Source organism: Mobula birostris, chromosome 12 (assembly GCF_030028105.1).
Source record: "Mobula birostris isolate sMobBir1 chromosome 12, sMobBir1.hap1, whole genome shotgun sequence".
NCBI classification, from domain to species: Eukaryota; Metazoa; Chordata; class Chondrichthyes; order Myliobatiformes; family Myliobatidae; genus Mobula; species Mobula birostris.
This window is the reverse complement of record NC_092381.1, coordinates 3,807,198-3,827,699: the sequence shown is the minus strand read 5'-3', so window position 1 is coordinate 3,827,699 and position 20,502 is coordinate 3,807,198. Positions and strand designations below refer to the sequence as shown.

The 20,502-nt window shown below is 44.3% G+C and overlaps 1 protein-coding gene across 1 annotated transcript in view; it reads right to left on the bottom strand.

Moving 5' to 3' along the window:
- Nucleotides 1–5,937: 5,937 nt before the first annotated feature.
- The window catches only part of acadm (acyl-CoA dehydrogenase medium chain), a 71,863-nt gene continuing 57,298 nt past the window's right edge, over nucleotides 5,938–20,502 (bottom strand). Inside the window, exons 11-12 of the mRNA XM_072273271.1 lie at nucleotides 19,970–20,218; nucleotides 5,938–6,330 (exon numbers count right to left, since the gene is read on the bottom strand). Coding sequence (XP_072129372.1) covers nucleotides 6,259–6,330; nucleotides 19,970–20,218 — 321 coding nt within the window. The 3' untranslated portion in view covers nucleotides 5,938–6,258. The remainder of the gene's footprint in view (nucleotides 6,331–19,969; nucleotides 20,219–20,502) is intronic.

Genomic DNA, 20,502 nt, shown 5'->3' with positions numbered 1-20,502 from the left:
CATCTCCAGAATACAAACTCTGTCCCTACACAGCTGTCACCAAGTGGTACGGTCAGCAGCAACCTCCTCCAGGTCTTCTGATCTCTGATCTTGCACTTCCTGGCACTCAACATCAGTAAGACAAAAGAGCTGATTGTGGACTTCAGGAAGGATAAGACGAAGGAACACATACCAATCCTCATAGGGGGAATCAGAAGTGGAGAAAGTGAGCAGCTTCAAGTTGCTGGGTGTCAAGATCTCTGAGGATCTAACCTGGTCCCAACATATCGATGAAGTTTTAAAGAAGGTAAGACAGCAGCTATACTTCATTAGGAGTTTGAAGAGATTTGACATGTCAATGAATACACGCAAAATCTTCTATTGTTGTACTGTGGAGAGCATTCTGACAGGCTGCAGCACTGTCAGTTATGGAGGGGCTACTGCACAGAACCAAAAGAAGCTGCAGAAGGTTGTAAATTTAGTCATCTCCATCTTGGGCACTAGTCTACAAAGTATGCAGGACATCTTTAGGAAGCGGTGTCTCAGAAAAGCAGCGTCCATTATTAAGGACCTCCAGCACCCAGGGCATGCCCTTTTCTCACTGTTACCATCAGGTCGGAGGTACAGAAGCCTGAAGGCGCACACTCAGCTTCTTCCCCTCTGCCATCCGATTCCTAAATGGACATTGGATCTTTGGACACTACCTCACTTTAAAAAAAAATACGCAGTATTTCTGTTTTTGCACGTTTTTTAAAAAATCTATTCAATATATGTAATTGATTTGTTTATTATTTTTTATTTATTTTTTTCTCTGCTAGATTATATATTGTATTGAACTGCTGCTGCTAACAAATTTCACGTCACATGCCAGTGAAAATAAACCTGATTTTGATTCTGAACTTACTAACTTCTTACTACTTCTTCATCCAGGTCATTTATAAAAAAATATCACAAAGAGGAAGGGTCCCAGAACAGATCCCTGTGGACCACTGGTCACCAATCTCCATGCAGAATATAAACCATCCACAACCACCCTTTGCCTTCTGTGGGCAAGCCAATTTTGGATCCACAAAACAAGGTCTCCTTGGATCCCATACCTTCTTACTTTCTGAAGGGAACGTCATCAAATGTCTTACTGAAATCCATGTACACCACATCCACTGCTCTACCTTCATCAACGCACAACCTGCCCTTAACAAAGCCATGCTGTATACCCCTAATCAGATTATGCTTCTCCAAATGTTCATAAATCCTGCCTCTCAGGGTCTTCTCCAACAACTTGCCCACTACTGAAGTCAGCCTCACTGGTCTAATGACACCTGGGTATCTCTACTCCCTTTCTTGAACAAGAGAACAACCTTTGCAACCCTCCAATTCTCTGGTATTTCTCCTATCCCTATTGTTGAAGCAAAGATCATCACCAGAGGGTCCCATCCAGTCCTGGTGCCTTATCTAACCTAATGCTTTTCAAAAGCTCCCCACAATTGCCAAGGTCTTTTCCCCTGATGAATACTGAAGCAAAGTATTCATTAAGTACTTCTACTACCTCCTCCAGCTCCCGGTTAGGACTGTATTCTTTAGAACTTAGAAGATTGAGAGGAGATTTGATAGAAGTATGTTAAATTATTAGGGGTATAGATAGGGTAAATGCAAGCAGGTTTTTTCCACTGAGATTGGGTGGGACTGCAACCAGAGGTTATGAGGAAAAACTCTTCACTCAGAAAGTCATGAGAGCATGGAATGAGCTGCCGACACAAGTGGTGAATGCTTGCTCGATTTCTATATTTAAGAGAAACTTGGATAGGTACATGGGTATTAGGGGTATGGAGGGCTATGGTCCTGGTGGAGGTTGATGGGAGGAGGCAGTTTAAATGGATTTGGCATGGACTAGATGGACCGAAGGGCCTGTTTCTGTGCTGTACTTTTCTATGACTCTGTGCATGAATGGCATACATAACACCACCATGACATACATGTGTACATAAGACGCGTACGTTTTCCTTTCAATTCGTTTTATATTTTGGAGTTACAAATCATAATATAGACCTCAACAATGTCTTAAACAACTTCAAGGTAACATCTCTCCTCTCATTTCTTCCCTTCCTGCCACCCAGACTCCCTCTGGGATTCACCTACACTTATTCCAATCGAGTGTCCTGAATTGTGGATGCGCACTGGGGTCTCCTCTGTCAGACACAGATTAGAATTGATCATTTGGTTTATTATTGTGACTCCAGCCTCTCCAGCATCGAGGACATGTCGAAAGATGATGGCTCAAGCAGGCAAAAAGGAGCCTGAGCCACACACTTACTGTTTCAGGAACAGCTCCTTCCCTTCCTGCATCAGATTTCTGAATGGACAATGGACCCATGAACATTACCTCACTACTTTAACAGTTGTTCTCTTTTTGTACTACTTACTGAATGTTTTTTATATATATATATGCTTATTGTGATTCATAGGTTTTTAAATTATGTATGCAATATATTGCCTCTGGAAAACAAATTTCACAATATATACCAGTGATGTTAAACCAGATTCCGATTCTCTATCAAGGTGCAGTGTAAAGCCTGCCTTACCTTTCATACAGGTCAAATCATACGGTGCATTAAGGTAGAACAAGGTAATTACAGAATGCAGAATAAAACATAAAAAACAGAGAAAGTGCAGTGCTGGCAGACAATAAGGTGCGAGATCATAATGAGGTAGATTGTGAGGTCAAGAGCTCACCTTATTGTACTAGGGAACCATTTAATAGTCACTTCTATCTTCTGCCTGATAGGTAGACAAAAAAGAATGTCCAGGGTGAGTCTAGAGTTTGAAGCCTGGAGATCATGGTCCCATCATTGGCACATTCTGCAGTCAATATCAAAGGTCGATTGGAAGTACAAGTCAAATAACAGCCAAAGCTCTGGGCTGACAAATCTGAGATTGCACTGGGGAAGACAGAGGCCTGTTACATGTCAGTGATTTGGATGACAGAAATGATGACTTTGTGGCCAAGGTTACAGATGATGCAAAGATACATAGAGGGACAGGGAGTCTGAAGAAAAACTGAAGATGTTAGGAGAATGGGCAAAGAAGCAGCAGGTAGAATAGTGTCGGGAAGTGTATGAACATGCACTTTGTAGAAGGAATAAAGGTGTAGACCATTTTCTAAATGGGGAGAAAATTCAGAAATCAGAGATGCAAAGGGACTTGGGAGTCCTCCTGCAGGTTTCCCTAAAGGTTAACTTGCAGGTGGAGTCTATGGAGAGGAAGCCAAATACCATGTTAGCATTCATTTTAAGAGGACTAGAACATAAAAGCAAAGGTGTAATGCTAAGGCTTTAGGAGCTGTTGATCAGACTGCACTTGACATATTGTGAGCAGTTTTGGGCCTCATCCAAGAAAAGATATGCTGGCATTGCGAAGAATCCAAAGGAAGCTCACAAGAACAACAGGGTTGATGTATGAGGAATGTTTGATGGGTCTGAGCCTGTACTCACAGGAGTTTAGAAGAATGAGGGGGGATCTCAATGAAACCCATTTAATTTCCAAGGCCTATATAGAGTGGACATGTAGAGGATGTTTCCTTTCATGGGGGAGTTTCGGACTAGAGGACATACCCTCAGAATAGAAGGACGTCCCTTTAGAACCGAGGTGAAGAGGAATTTCTTTAGCCAGATGGTTGTGGAGGCCAAGTCATTGGGTATATTTAAAGCGGTGGGTAGGTTCTTGATTAAGCATTTCAAAGCATATGGGGGGGGGGGTGGAGATGGGGATGAGGGGAGGCCAAGGCAAAAGAATAGGCTGAGAGGTAAAAGAAATCAGCCATGTTGAATGGCAGAGGAGCCTTGATAAGCTGAATGGCCTAAATCTGCTCCTATGTCTTACGGTCTTAAGTGCACACTTCGCTGAAAGTGGCATCTCAGGTCGTATGTTTGTGTCTGGGTTATTAGGTAGGTGGGATGGAGAAATGAGCTTCATTTTCTGTTAACACACATAAAAGTTGCTGGTGAACACAGCAGGCCAGGCAGCATCTCTAGGAAGAAGTACAGTTGACGTTTCAGGCCGGGACCCTTTGTCAGGACTAACTGAAGGAAGAGTTAATGAGAGATTTGAAAATGGGAGGGGGAGGGAAAGATCCGAAATGATAGAAGACAGGAGGGGGAGGGATGGAGCCAAGAGCTGGACAGATGATTGGCAAAAGGGAGGATCATGGGACAGGAGGCCCGGGGAGAAAGAAGGGGGGGGGAAGCCCAGAGGATAGGCAAGGAATATAGTGAGAGGGACAGAGGGAGAAAAAGAATACATACATATATATAATAAATAAATAAATAACAGATGGGGTACGAGGGGGAGGTGGGGCATTAATGTAAGTTAGAGAAGTCGATGTTCATGCCATCAGGTTGGAGGCTACCCAGATGGAATATAAAGGTGTTGTTCCTCCAACCTGAATGTGGCTTCATCTTTACAGTAGAGGAGGCCGTGGATAGACATGTCAGAATGGGAATGGGATGTGGAATTAAAATGTGTGGCCACTGGGAGATCCTGCTTTCTCTGGCGGACAGAGCGTAGGTGTTCAGCGAAACGATCTCCCAGTCTGCGTCGGGTCTCGCCAATATGTAGAAGGCCACATCGGGAGCACCGGACGCAGTATATCACCCCAGCCGACTCACAGGTGAAGTGTCGCCTCACCTGGAAGGACTGTCTGGGGCCCTGAATGGTGGTAAGAGATGAAGTGTAAGGGCATGTGTAGCACTTGTTCCGCTTACACGGATAAGTGCCAGGAGGGAGATCAGTGGCAAGGGATGGGGAGGACGAATTGACAAGGGAGTCGCGTAGGGAGCGATCCCTGCGGAATGCAGAGAGAGGGGGGGAAGGGAAAGATGTGTTAGACTCGCTATCACAGCCATATATCCTTTCTTGGACATCTTTCCCTCTCCCCCACCCCCCGCTTTCCGCAGGGATCGCACCCTACACGGCTCCCTTGTCCATCTGTGCTCTCTTTTTGCTCTCCAGGTCACCATGGGCTGGTGGTGGAGGCTGCTGCCATAAAAAGAGAAAGCAGTGGAGGTGTGCTGCAGTAAAGAGGGCCCAGGAGCACATACTAGATAAGCATTTAGACCATGTGTTCAGTGCCCGTTTTGTCCTGCCACCTCAGGCGCACAATTTACAAACATTTGTAGATTAGTATTTGCAACCGAGTGTAACTTGAAGGGTTACTGAATATTTAGTGCCTGTCTTGTCCTGTAAGTAGTTAGCGTACTTTATTTAACTGAGCCTTTATAAGACACTAGTCAGGCTGCACTTGGAGTATTTTCATATCTCAGGAAGGATGTGTCATCATTGGAGAGAGTCCAGAGGAGGTTCAGGAAGATGATTCCAGGAATGAAGGGGTTAACATATGAGGAGTGTTTGGCAGCTTTGGGCCTGTACTCACTGGAATTTAGAAGAATGCAGGGGGATCTCATTAAAACCTACCGAATGTTGAAAGGACTAGACAGGGTGGATGTGAAGAGGAGGTTTCCTGTGGTGGGGATGTCCAGAATTAGAGGGTACAGTCCCAAAGTTGAAGGGGTGATCTTTTAGAACAGAGGTAAGGAGTAATTGTTTTAGTCAGAGTAGTGAATCTGTGGAATGCTCTGCCACAGACTGCGGTGGAGGCCAAGTCCGTGGGGATATTTAAGGCAGAAGTTGATCGTTTTCTGATTGGTCAGGGCATCAAAGGATACGGCGAGAAGACAGGTATATAGGGCTGAGTGAGATCCGAGATCAGCCATGATGGATTAGCGCAGCAGAGGCTATGGGCCGAATGGCCTAATTCTGCTCCTATGTCTTATGTTCTCACTAGTAGTCCCCAGATATCGCACCCTGCAAATCTGATTTCACACAACAGCTGGCACTGGGCCTGGCGTGCAGTGACAATGGTTAGGCCACGCTCGACAAGTGGAGGAGACAAAGTTATATCCAATACCAGTTCTTGGAGGTTTATTTTTTTAAAATAATCATTAGTTTGTTCTGTTCTACATACATCTGTTTGTCTCGTTCCACATCAGTTTTTTCCCCAAATTTCACAGTTCCAAAGAGCAATATCTACTGACACCATCCAAAACAAGGCACTTGCTAACAGACACAAAGCAAGGCTAATGCTTAATAAAACTTTGATCGGGAGGCAATGGGTTAACTTTTCCTGCACAAAAAATTGGAAGAATAAAGGTTGTGAGGTGTTGAAATTGCATAGTTGAGCACTGAACCGGTGTGCAGTCACATTACATTCCTTGGGCTGACTCCAACTCATTGTTGAAACTTCTCAATATGCTCCCGGGCAATGATTAGCCTCTGGATTTGAGCCGTGCCTTCATATATCTGTAAAAGAAATCACAAGCCGGATGATTTATGGTGAAACTAGTAACTCGTCAGAAACACAAGAGATTCTGCAGATGTTGGAAATCCAGAGTAACACACACAAAATGCTGGAGGAACTCAGCAGGTCAGGCAGCATCTATGGAGGGGAATAAAGAGTGGATGTTTCAGATCTGGTTGAATGGTCTCAGCTTGAAACATCGCCTGCTTATTTCCCTGAATAGATGCTGCCTGACCTAGTGAGTTTCACCAGCATTTTAGACCACAATACTATAAAGACATAGGAGCAGAATTAGGCCATTCAGCCCATCTAACCCACTCCAACTTGTGTGGGTTAACCTGTCATCGAACTGTTATGAAATCAAAATGGTTTGGCATCTGGTCCACCAGATGACATTTGCTACACCCACACCTGGCCCCATCTCTCCTCAAACCCAGAGGACATTTGACAAGGTGCTGTACCTGAGGTTGCTTACATATCCAATTAGAACATGGTGTAACAGGAAAGACACCAACATAGGTACAACACTGGCTGATTTGCAGGAGGCAAAGAGAGGGAAGAAAGCGAGCCTTTCCTAGTTAGCTGCCAGTTACTAGTGGTGTTCCACGGGGGTCTGTGTCGGGACCGCTTCTTTTTATATTATATGTCAATGACTTGGATGCCGGAATTGATGGCTTTGTAGCAAAGTTTGCGAATGATATCGAGAAAAGTAGAGGGGCAGGTAGCTTTGAAGAAATAAGGAAGCTACAGAAGAATTTAGACAGATGAGGAGAGTGGGCAAAGAACTCACAGATGGAATACCGTGCTGGGAAGTGTATGGTCATACACTTTGGTAGAAGAAATAAAAGTGCAGACTATATTCTGAATACAGAGAAAATTCAAAAGTCTGACGTGCAAAGGGACTTAAGACTCCTCAAGCAGAATTTCCTAAAGGTTAATTTGTAGGTAGCCCAATCACAAACAGATGCTGAAAATTCAAGCAACACACACAAAATGCTAGAGGAACTATGGAAAAGAGTAAACAATCTCTCTTCTCTTTCTTCCATGGTCTTCTGTCCTCTCCTATCAGATTTGCCCTTCTTCAGCCCTTTATCTCTCACCAATTGACTTCCCAGCTCTTAACTTCAACCTTCCCCTCTCAGTTTCACCTATCACCTAATAACCTGTATTTCTTCCACCCCTCCCCCACCTTTTTGCTCTGTCTCATCTTTTTCCTTCAGTCCTGATGAAGGGTCTTGGCCTGAAACGTTAACTGCCTTCTCTTTTCCATAGATGCTTCCTGGCCTGCTGAGTTCCTCCAGCATTTTGTGTACATTGGTTGTAATTTGCAAGTAGAGTCAGTGCAAGGAAGGCAAACGCAATGTTAATATTCATTTTGAGAGGACTAGAATATAAAAGCAAGGATGTAATGTTGAGGCTTTATAAAGCACTAGTGAGGTCCCACTTGGGGTTTGAGAGCAGTTTTGGGCCTCTCATTTAAGAAAGGATGTGCAGACATTGGAGAGGGTTCAGAGGAGGTTCACGAGAATGATTCGTGGAATGAAAAGGTTAAGGTGTGAGGACCTATTGATGACTCTGGGCCTGTACTCACTGGAATTTAGAAGAATGGGGGGGTGGGGATCTCATTGAAACCTATCGAATAGTGAAAGGACAAGGGGAATGGAAATAGAGGAATTTCTTTAACCAGAGGATGATGCATCTGTGGAATTCTTTGCCACAGGTGGCTGTGGAGGCCAAGTCATTGGGGTTATTTAAGGCAGAGGTTGATAAATTCTTGATTAGTCCGAGCATGGAGGGATACAGGGAGAAGGCATGAAATTGGTGCTGCGAGGAAAATGGATCAGCCATGATGAAATGGCGAAACAGACTTGATGGGCCAAATGGCCTAATTCTGCTCCTATACCTTACGATCTCATCACACATGAAGCGCTAGCAGCAATATACTGTTTAAACTTGTGTCATAAATGCACATTATTTGTTAATTTATTTGTGGTAATATTACTTTGTGTTATGTGAGTTATATGTACGGAGATGTGCATCTTGGTCTGGATGAACATTGTTTCGTTTCGTGGTATACATACATATGGTTGAATGACAATAAACTGAGCTTGAATTTGAGAAATCAAAGTTGTACGATTGTACAGTTGGTTGGGGAGGTCACACCTGGATGGAACACTATACACAGTTTTGGTGCCTTTGTTTAAGAACGGATTTTCTGGTGTTGGAGTGAGGGTAGGGCTGAAGAAGAGTCAAGCAGCTTGAAGAGAACGTCCAACAAAGAATGAGTAGTCCCCAGCTAGAGGACAGTGATTCATTGCTGGATTCACACTAAATTTCTATAGATGCACAGTAGAGTGTATCTGAACTGGTTGCATTCTGCCCTGGTATGGAAACACCAATGCTCAGGTAAGGAAAACCCTGCAGAAAGTGGGGGATACAGCCCAGACCATCACAGGCAAAGCTCTCCCCACCACTGACCATTTTACAAAAGATCATTGCTACAAGAAAGCAGCACCTATCATTATGAACTCCCACCATCCAGACCATACCCTCTTCTGGTTACAACCAGGAGGCACTGGAACCTCAGATCCCACCACATTGCCTTCAACCATCAGGCTTCTGAACTGGCATTGATAACTTCACTCACCACAAATCTGAACTGATTTACGACCTATTGATTCACTTTCAAGGACTCTTTACAACTATGTTCTCAAAATTGTTTTTGTTTACAGAGCTTGTCTTCATTTGTACATTGGTGTTTGTCAGTCCTTGTTTGTCTAGGTATAAATCTTTGGAAATGCCATTTCAAATTCCTGGGTGACAAGATCTCTGAAGATCTATCCTAGGCCCAACATATCGATGCAGCTACAAAGAAGGCATGACAGTGGCTATATTTCATTAGGAGTTTGGGGAGAAGTGGTATGTCACCAAAGACTCCCGCAAATTTCTGCAGATGTACTGAGGATGTCCTGTGATAATGAATCTGTGGAATTCATTGACCCAGAAGGCTGTGGAGACCAAGTCATTGAGTATATACGAAACAGAGGTTGGTAGATTCTTAATTAGTCAGGATGTCAGAAGATTGCAGGGAGAAAGCAGGGCTGAAAGGGATAATAAATTCGCCATGATGGAATAGCGGAGCAGACTCCATGGATAGAATGGTCTAACTCTGTTTCTATGTCTTTGTAGAGCATTCTAATTGGTCGTATCACCGTCTGGCATGGAGGGAGTCACTGAACAGGATCAGAAGGCGACTGCAGAAAATTGTAAACTCAACCAACTCCATCATGGGCACATACCTCCTCAGTATCAAGGACACCTTCAAAGGTGATGCCTCAAAAAGGTGGCATCCATTATTAAAGACCCCATCACCCAGGAAATACCCACTTCTCATTACCAACATGAAGGTGAAGGTACAAGAGCCTGAAGACACACACAACATTTCAGGAACAGCTTCTTCCGCTCAGCCATCAGATTTCCGAATGGAGGATGTATGTATCCAAGTACACTACCTCAGTATTTGTGCAGATACCAGAAATCCAAAGCAACACACCCAAAATGCTGAAGGAATTCAGCAGGTCAGGCAGCAACTACCAGCTGAAACCCTTTATCAGGACTGGAAAGAGGAAAACACCAGAATAAAAAAAAGTGAAGGGGAAGGGGAAAGGAGGCGATAGGTGAAGACAGATATGTGGAAAAGGCTGGAGAAGAAGGAATCTGATAGTGGACCATTGAAGAAAGGGATGATGTGACTACTTCGCTCCTGAGAGTGGCCTCACCATGGAACAAAAAGGGGGCCATGGTCAGACATATCAGAACAGGAATGGGCCACAGGGAGATTACACTTTTTGCAAATGAAGTGGTGGTGCTCAACAAAAAAGTCCCTCAATTTATACTGGATCTCACCAATGCAGAGGAGGCCACATTGGGAGCACCAGACACAAGAAACAACTCCAGCAGATTCACAGGTGAAACGGTGCATCACATGGAAGGACTTTCTGGAGCCCTCAGTAGAGGTGAGGGAGGTGGTGAATGGGCAGGCATAGCATTTCTGTCACTTGAAAGGAAGTGTACCAGGAAGATTAGATTAGTGGGGAGGGGTGAACGAACAAGGAAATCATTGAGGGAGCAGAGCATTGGGGGAGGCAAGGACGTGTTTGGTGGTAGAATCACGTTGAAGGTGTAAGTTGTGGAGAATGATTTGGATGTGGAGCTCATAGGATGGCAAGTGAGGAAAGGAGAAGCTGTAAGATGAAGTGAGCACAGATGTTCAGGAAGTGTTAGATATGCGGGTGAGGGCAGCATCAATGGTGGAGGAAGGAAAACCCCTGATCTTTGAAAAAGGATGACATCTCAGATGTCCTGAAATGGAAAGCCTTATCCTGGGAACAGATGTGGTTGAGATGAAGGATCTGAGAAAAAGGAATAGTATTTTTACAGGAGATAGGGTGGGAAGAGATATAGTTCAGATAACCATGGGAATCAGTAGGTTTATAAAAGATGTTGGCTGACAGTTTGTCTCCAGAGATGGAGACAGAGAGATCAAGAATGGGGAGAGAGGTGTCAGAAATGGACCAAGTGAATTTAAGGGCAGGGTAAAAGTTAGAGGCAAAATTAATGAAATTGACATGCTCAGCATAGATGCATGAAGCAACAGCAATGCAGTTGTCAATTTAGCGCAATAGAGCTGGAAGCATTGCCAGGGAAGGCTTGCCTCACAGACTGTTCTGAAAAGGCAGGCATAGCTGTGGTTCATGCAGGTGTCTTGTTAGCTTGCAGGTACAACAGGTTATTAAGGCGGCAAATGGAATTGCTAGAGGGATTGAATTCAAGAGCAGTTAGATCATGCTGCAACTACTGTATACAGGGTACTGGTGAGGCCACAACTGTGTGCAGTTCTGTTCTCCATACTTGAGGAAGGATATACTGGCTTTGGAGGCAGTGCAGAGGAGGTTCACCAGGTTGATTCCAGGGATGAAGGGGTTAACCTATGAGGAGGGATTGAGTCGCCTGGGACTGTACTCTCTGGAATTCAGAAGAATGAGAGGGGATCTTATAGAAACATACAAAATTTTGAAAGGGATTGATAAGATCCCCTACAGACAGAAACAAGTGAATTGATTATGGGGAGCAAGGACATGGCAGACCAATTGAATAATTACTTTGGTTCTGTCTTCACTAAGGAGGACATAAATAATCTTCCAGAAATAGTAGGGGACAGAGGGTCCAGTGAGATGGAGGAACTGAGCGAAATACATATCAGTAGGGAAGTGGTGTTAGGTAAATTGAAGGGATTGAAGGCAGATAAATCCCCAGGGCCAGATGGTCTGCATCCTAGAGTGCTTAAGGAAGTAGCCCAAGAAATAGTGGATGCATTAGTGATAATTTTTCAAAACTCGTTAGATTCTGGACTAGTTCCTGAGGATTGGAGGGTGGCTAATGTAACCCCACTTTTTAAAAAAGGAGGGAGAGAGAGAGAAACCGGGGAATTATAGACCGGTTAGCCTAATGTTGGTGGTGGGGAAACTGCTGGAGTCAGTTATCAAAGATGTGATAACAGCACATTTGGAAAGCGGTGAAATCATCGGACAAAGTCAGCATGGATTTGTGAAAGGAAAATCATGTCCGACGAATCTCATAGAATTTTTTGAGAATGTAACTAGTAGAGTGGATAGGGGAGAACCAGTGGATGTGGTATATTTGGATTTTCAGAAGGCTTTTGACAAGGTCCCACACAGGAGATTAGTGTGCAAACTTAAAGCACACGGTATTGGGGGTAAGGTATTGATGTGGATGGAGAATTGGTTAGCAGACAGGAAGTAAAGAGTGGGAATAAACAGGACCTTTTCAGAATGGCAGGCAGTGACTAGTGGGGTACCGCAAGGCTCAGTGCTGGGACCCCAGTTGTTTACAATATATATTAATGACTTGGATGAGGGAATTAAATGCAGCATCTCCAAGTTTGCGGATGACACGAAGCTGGGTGGCAGTGTTAGCTGTGAGGAGGATGCTAAGAGGATGCAGAGTGACTTGGATAGGTTGGGTGAGTGGGCAAATTCATGGCAGATGCAATTTAATGTGGATAAATGTGACGTTATCCACTTTGGTGGCAAAAATAGGAAAACAGATTATTATCTGAATGGTGGCCGATTCGGAAAAGGGGAGGTGCAATGAGACCTGGGTGTAATTATACACCAGTCATTGAAAGTGGGAATGCAGGTACAGCAGGCAGTGAAAAAGGCGAATGGTATGCTGGCATTTATAGCGAGAGGATTCGAGTACAGGAGCAGGGAGGTACTACTGCAGTTGTACAAGGCCTTGGTGAGACCACACCTGGAGTATTGTGTGCAGTTTTGGTCCCCTAATCTGAGGAAAGACATCCTTGCCATAGAGGGAGTACAGAGAAGGTTCACCAGAATGATTCCTGGGATAGCAGCACTTTCATATGAAGAAAGACTAGATGAACTGGGCTTGTACTCATTGGAATTTAGAAGATTGAGGGGGGATCTGATTGAAACGTATAAAATCCTAAAGGGATTGGACAGGCTAGATGCAGGAAGATTGTTCCCGATGTTGGGGAAGTCCAGAACAAGGGGTCACAGTTTGAGGATAAAGGGGATGCCTTTTAGGACCGAGATTAGGAAAAACTTCTTCACACAGAGAGTGGTGAATCTGTGGAATTCTCTACTACAGGAAACAGTTGAGGCCAGTTCATTGGCTATATTTAAGAGGGAATTATATATGGCCCTTGTGGCTATGGGGATCAGGGGGTATGGAGGGAAGGCTGGGGCGGGGTTCTGAGTTGGATGATCAGCCATGATCATAATAAATGGCGGTGCAGGCTCGAAGGGCTGAATGGCCTACTCCTGCACCTATTTTTTAAGTTTCTATGTTTCTAAGATAGTAGGAAAGTTGTTTCCATTGGTAGGTGAGACTAGAACTAGGGGACATTGCCTCAAGATTCAGGGGAGAAGATTTAGGATGGAGATGAGGAGAAACTGTTTTTCCCAGAGAGTGGTGAATCTGTGGAATTCTCTGCCCAGGGAAGCAGTTGAGGCTTCTTCACTAAATATATTTAAGATACAGTTAGATAGGTTTTTACATAGTAAGGGAATTAAGGGTTCTGGGGAAAAGGCAGGTAGATGGAGCTGAGTTTACGGACAGATCAGCCATGATCTTATTGAATGGCGGGGCAGGCTCGATGGGCCGGATGGCCGACTCCTGTTCCTATTTCTTATGTTCTTTTGTGCCCATGGCTACCCCTTGAGTTTGGAGAAAGTGGAAAGAACCCAAGGAGAAACTGACAAAGGTGATGACCAGTTCTGCCAGATGGTGGAGGGTGGTAGCTGAGGGGAACTGGTGGTCAGTTATACACACACACGAACAATGCTATGCGAAATTCACACTATATATGAGCACTTAAGACTTTTGCACAGCACTGTAGTAATTTTATATACTGCATTGTACTGCTACCTCAAAAAAAAAACAAATTTCATGACATACGTGAGTGATGATAAACCTGATTCTGATACGGGTCTCTATTGTGGACTGAGGGTGGGAAGGGGGCAGGGAGAGGGGAATCATGGTTGGGAAAAGGGGAAGGGAGAGGGGAAGGAGTGGGAAGCACCAGAGAGACATTCTGTAGTGATCAATAGACTAATTGTTTGGAATCAAGTGACTTGCCTGCTGTCTCAAGGCTGGGTGTGTCTGCACCCTTGTCACCCCCAACTCCTCGCACTCCTTCTCTGTCACCTATTCTACGCTCCTCCCACAACGCTCCAACTTTGCCATTCCCCACATCCTTTGTTCCTGACGGATTTACAAACTCGCTCTCCGTTCCATGCTGACAAATACAGTACTGTGCTATACTGTACGTGCTTAAAACTTTTGCACAGTAATATATGTCACCATATATCACCCAATATTCATTTCTTTGTGGGCATTTACAGAACAGAAATACAACTGAATCAATAAAAACTACAAAGACTGACAAGCAACCAATGTTTTTTTTGTGGCAGCAGTACAGTACAATACAATACATAAAATTACTACAGGACTATAGGGGTGGAGATATGTCTCTGCCAAAGGAGGTGTAAGACGCCCTTTCCTTTCGTTAGCCTGCAGGTCACCCTGGGGCAAGGTGTAGCACCTGCTCAGCCCCCCGATCAGGGTCATGTGAAGCCACAGGGGCAGGTGGTGGATGGTTGTACAAGCAGCCGGTGCACATCACAAGTCCTGGTTATGCGACCACTGATATCAGACTGTTCTTCGGTGAACTACAGAAAGGAAAACGTTCCCAGAGAGGCCAGATGAAATCAGAATCAGATTTATTATCACTGAAATGTGTTGTGAAATTTGTTAACTTAGCAGCAGTACAATAATTTAGAAAAAAAGAAATCAATTAAAGTATATGTATATTAAATAGTTAGAATAAAACAGTACAAAACAGAAATAATATATATAAAAAAGTGAGGTAGAATTCATGGGCTCAATGCCCATTTAGCAATTGGATGGCAGAGGAGCAGAAGCTGACTGTGTGCCTTAAGGCTTCTCTATCTCCTTGCTAATGAGAACAATGAGAAGGTGGCATGTCCTTGGCAGACAGTCTCTGAAGGGTATTGATAATGGCTGGGCTCACCCATCATGTGATGATGCTGCCCTGAAGGCAGCAATGGCAAACCACTTTCTTGGAAAATTTTGCCAAGAATAATAGTCATGAAAAGACCATGATCGCCTGTATCACAACACGGCACCTAACGAATGAATTGTGCAAAAGTCTTAGGCATACGTGTATCTACATGCACGTGTTTGTGTGTATGTGCTAATGTACCATTGTAATTTTTATTATGTATTGTAATGTACTGCTGTTGCAAAACATTTCATGACATATATAATAATAGACCTGATTCTAACTTTTTTACCCCCCGAGTATCTGCAGGAAAAAAAAAAATCCGGGGTTGTATATGCCAAGATATACATAGCTTGATAATGAACTTATTTGAACTCTAAACTTCTCAAATGCCACAGTAGCGTGTCTGAGAGATTTCTCATTCTCTGTCAGTGCTCATGACGTTCCTGCCTGTTTGTCTCCTGTGATGAAAGCCTTCAAGATCAATCACTGATGCGTTTCCCACAGTGACCTGTCACCGAAACACTGAGACGGTGTCTGCTGAATGGTGATTCATCACACAACTAGCCAGTATGAAACAACTGAGCCCCAGGCGTTTTGTGGCGAGTGTACTTTCCTTCTGTTGGTTGAAAGGATATTTTACTTATTGCACAGTCTTCAGTGTCCAAACACATTGTATCTGATAGACACAGAGAATGCATATAGATATAGAGCACCAGAGTCAAGAAACAGGTCCTTCTGCCCATCTAGTCCATGCTGGGGCATAGGCCATGGAAGCCAACTTGCCAGAGCTTCCATTGGTGGTTCTGCAGGAAACAGGATGGAGTTGTTCGCCCTGTGCCCAACCCTCCTCCTCTCACAACTGGGCCTGAGACCAACCATTCATTTAGTTTGTGCCAAACCGCTCTTCCGCCTAGACCCATGGACCAGCACCTGGATACCCCCCCCCCCAATATATGCGCCTATCCAAACTTCTCTGACATGTTCAAATCAAACCCACATCCTGCATTTCCACTGGCAACTCGTTCCACACTCTCATGTTCCCCTTAAACATTTCACCTTTCACCCTTAACCCAAGATCTCTAGTTCTATTCTCACCAATCCTCAGTGGGAAAAAACCTGCTTGCATTTACCCTATAGATAACCCTCATAATTTTGTTTCCCTGTATCAAATCTCCTCTCAATCTTTTATGTTCTAGGGAATTAAAATCCTAACCTATTCAATTTTTCTCTATAACTCAGGTCATCAAGTCATGCCAGTAGCCTTATACAGTTCACCTGAACTTGTGTCATATGCACACTTCATTATTTCTGAATTTATTTGTGGAATTATTACTTTATGTTATGTGTGAGTTATATGTACTGTGTTGTGCACCTTGGTCCACTGGATGTTGTTTCGTTCGGTGGTATACATGTGTACGGTTGAAATGACAGTAAACTGAATTTGAACTTGAGTGAAGTTATCTCTGATGGTTCAGGAGTCTGATGGTTGCAGGGTAACGACTGTCCCTGAATCTGGTAGTGTAGGAATCAAGATCCTGTAGGTGGTGTAGGACCTGCCCGATGGTGGATGGTGGGGTGGTGGGGGTCCTTGATGACAGATGCTGCTTTCCTGTGCTCAATGCTGGTAATGGCTTTGTCTGTGATGAACTATATCTACTTTTTGTCGACTTTTACATTCCTGGATATTGGGGTTTCCATAGCAGGCCATGATGCAACCACTGTTCATCCAAGGAGGTTTGTCAAAGATCTTGGAAACACGCCAAATCTACACAAATGTCGAAGAAAGTAGAGATGCTATAGAAAGATCAATAAAGGTGACTGCACACACTTCAAACACTCTCTACCACTGTTACGTCAGGAGATGTGGTACCCAGTGTACACAGCACTGTCACGAAAACAGGAGAATTAACCTGACTTTCCCCAAACTCCAACATGGGACGTGCCCTCTTCTTATCAAGGAGGTGGTACAGGATTCTGAAGACACACACAATGTTTTAAGAACAACTTCTTCCTCTCTATCATTAGATTTCTGAACAGACAATTAACTCATGTGCACCACCTCACTAATTTTTACACTCATTTTTCATAAATATTTCATATTGTAACTTAAAATAATTTTTTATGATTACAAGAGATTCTGCAGATGCTGGAAATCCAGAGAACAAACACAAAATGCAGGAGCTCAGCTTGAAGAGTCTTGGTCATTCTCCATCAATGTTGCCTGTCCGTAAGACCATACGACATGGGAACAGAAGTAGGCCATTCGGTCAATTGAGTCTGCTCAGCCATTCCATCATGGTTGATTTATTATCCCTGTCAACCCCATTCTCCTGCCCTCTCCATGTAACTTTTAACACCCTGACAAATTTAGAACCCATCAACTTCCGGTTAAAATATACTCAATGACTTGGCCTCCACAGCTGTCTGTAGCAATGAATTCCACACATTCACCATCCTCTGGCTAAAGAAGATCCTCATTTCTGTTCTAAAGTGAAGCCTCTCTATTCAGAGTCTGTGCACTCTGGTCCTACACTCACCCACCATAGGAAACATCCTCTCCACATGCACTCTATCTAGATCATTCAATATTTGATAGGTTTCAATGAGATACTCCCTTCTTTCTTCTAAACTCCAGTGAGTACAGGCTCAGAGACATCAAATGCTTCTCATATGCATTAACCCCATCATTCCTAGGATCACTCTTGTGAACCTCCTCTGGACCCTCTCCAATGCCAGCATATATTTTCATAGGAACATAGAAAACCTACAGCACAATACAGGCCCTTCAGCCCACAAAGCTATGCCAAACGTGTCCTTACCTTAGAACAACCTAGGCTTACCCATAGTCCTCTATTTTTCTAAGCTCCATATACCTGTCCAGGAGTCTCTTAAAAGAGCCTATCGTTTCCACCTCCAAAAGCTCATTCCACGCACTCACTGCGTAAAAAAACTTGCCCCCGACATCTCCTCTGTACCTACTCCCAAGCAGCTTAAAACTATGCCCTCATGTGCTAGCCATTTCAGCTCTGGGAAAAAGCCTCTGACTATCCACATGATCAATGCCTCCCTATCTTGTACACCTCTGTCAGGTCACCTTTCATCCTCCAGAGAAAAGGCCAAGTTCACTCAACCTATTCTCATAAGGCATGCTCTCCAATCGAGCCAACATCTTTGTAAATCTCCTCTGCACCCTTTCTATGGTTTCCAGGTCCTTCCTGTAGTGAAGCGACCAGAACTGAGCATAGTAGTCCAAGTGGGGTCTCACCAGGGTCCTATATAGCTGCAACATTAAACTCAATCCCATGATCAATGAAGGCCAAGATACCGTATGCCTTCTTAACCACAGAGTCAACCTGTCCAGCAGCTTTGAGTGTCTAATGGACTCAGACCCCAAGATCCCTCTGATCCTTGCCAATAATGCTATATTCTTTAGTCTTGCCATTAATGCTATATTCTGCCATCATATTTGACCTACCAAAATGAACCACCTCACAGTTATCTGGGTTGAAATCCATCTGCCACTTCTCAGCCCAGTTTTGCATCCTATCAATGTCCCACTGTAACCTCTGACAGCCCTCCACACTATCCACAACACCACCAACCTTTGTGTCATCAGCAAACTTACTAACCCATCCCTCCACTTCCTCATCCAGGTCACTTATAAAAATCACGAAGAGTAAGGGTCCCAGAACAGATCCCTGAGGCACACCACTGGTCATCAGCCTCCATGCAGAATATGACCTGTCTACAACCACTCTTTGCCTTCTGTGGGCAAGCCAGTCCTCCAGAACCTCTCCCATTCTCACTGACGATGCAAAGATGTCAGAGGCTCAGCAATCTGCTCCCTCGCCTCCCACAGTAGCCTGGGGTACATACCCTCCGGTCCCAGTGACCTATCCAACTTGATGTTTTCCAAAAACTCCAGCACATCCTCTTACTATCTACATGCTCAAGCTTTTCAGTCCACTGCAAGTCATCCCAACAATCGCCAAGATACTTTTCCATAGTGAATACTAAAGCAAAGTATTCATTAAGTACCTGTGCCATCTCCTCCGGTTCCATACACACTTTTCCACTGTCAGACTTGATTGGTCCTATTCTCTCACATCTTATCCTCTTGCTTTTCACATACTTGTAGAATGCTTTGGGGTTTTCCTCAATCCTGTCTGCCAAGGCCTTCTCATGGCCCCTTCTGGCTCTCCTACTTTCATTCTTAAGCTCCTTCCTGCTAGCCTTATCTTCTAGATCTCTATCATTACCTAGTTTTTTTTTTTGAAACTTTCAAAAGCTCTTCTTTTCTTCTTGACTAGATTTACAACAGCCTTTGTACACCACAGTTCCTTTACCCTACCATCCTTTCCTGTTTCACTGGAATATATCTACGCAGACCCCCACACAAATATCCCCTGAACACTTGCAGCATTTCTTCCATCTGTTTCCAATTTATGTTTCCAAGTTCCTGCCTGATAGCCTCATATTTCCCCTTACTCCAATTAAACATTTCCCTAACTTGTCTGTTCCTATCCCTCTCCAATGCTTAGAGAAGAGGCCCAGAACTGCTCACAATGCTCCATGTGTGGTCTTATCAGTGCCTTATAAAGTATTACATCCTTGCTTTTACATTTTAGTCCTCTCCAAATGAACGCTAACATTGCATTTGCCTTCCTTACCACTGATTCAACCTGCGATTTAACCTTTAGGGAATGCTGCACGGGACTTGCAAGTGCAGGAATTGAACTTACGTTACGAGTTGGTGACACAAGTTACTGGCTATTTTTGAACGTTTGCTTGCTATGTTGAATATTTTGCACCTTGGCCTCACACGAACGTTGTCCTGGTCAGCTGTATCAATGTGTGATGTGAACGATAGTTAAACGTGATTTGATTTGAGTTCAGTTCCTCTGCACCAGTTACACTAAGCGAGAAACAGAACGTGAGCTTGGACATGCCGCTGATCGGTGTTGGACCCTGGCAGACAAACTGTCCCAGTGTGGAGTCGTCCCACTGACCTGATAGATCTTGGCATCACGCATCAGCTTCTCCACTGGATAATCACTGTTGAAACCGTTGCCGCCAAAGACCTGGACAGCGTCACTGGCCACCTGATTCGCAATGTCGCCAGCGAAGGCCTTGGCAATGGAGGCGTAGTAGGTGTTCCTTCTGCCCTGGTCGACCTCCCAGGCAGCCCGCTGGTAAGCAAGGCGAGCTAGTTCCACTTTCATCGCCATCTCCGCCAAAAGGAAGGAAACTGCTTGGTGCTGAGGGGAGGTGAGTGGCAAGAGGGGGACAAAGCGGGGCGGGGGCAGAAGGGGGAGAAGAGGGAGACAGAGGGCGAAAAGCAAGGTGTTACAGTAACAGTGGTTTGCATAATACTTTACAGTCTCTGATCAGGGTTCAATGTCTGTCTGTAAGGAGTCTCTGTGTTCTCCCTGTGTTTGTACGTTTCCTCTCACAGTCCAAAGATGTACATGTTCGAGTCAGCGAGTGGGGGTACGCTGTGATGTTGTGCTGGCACCAAAAGCATGGTGACACTTGCGGGCTG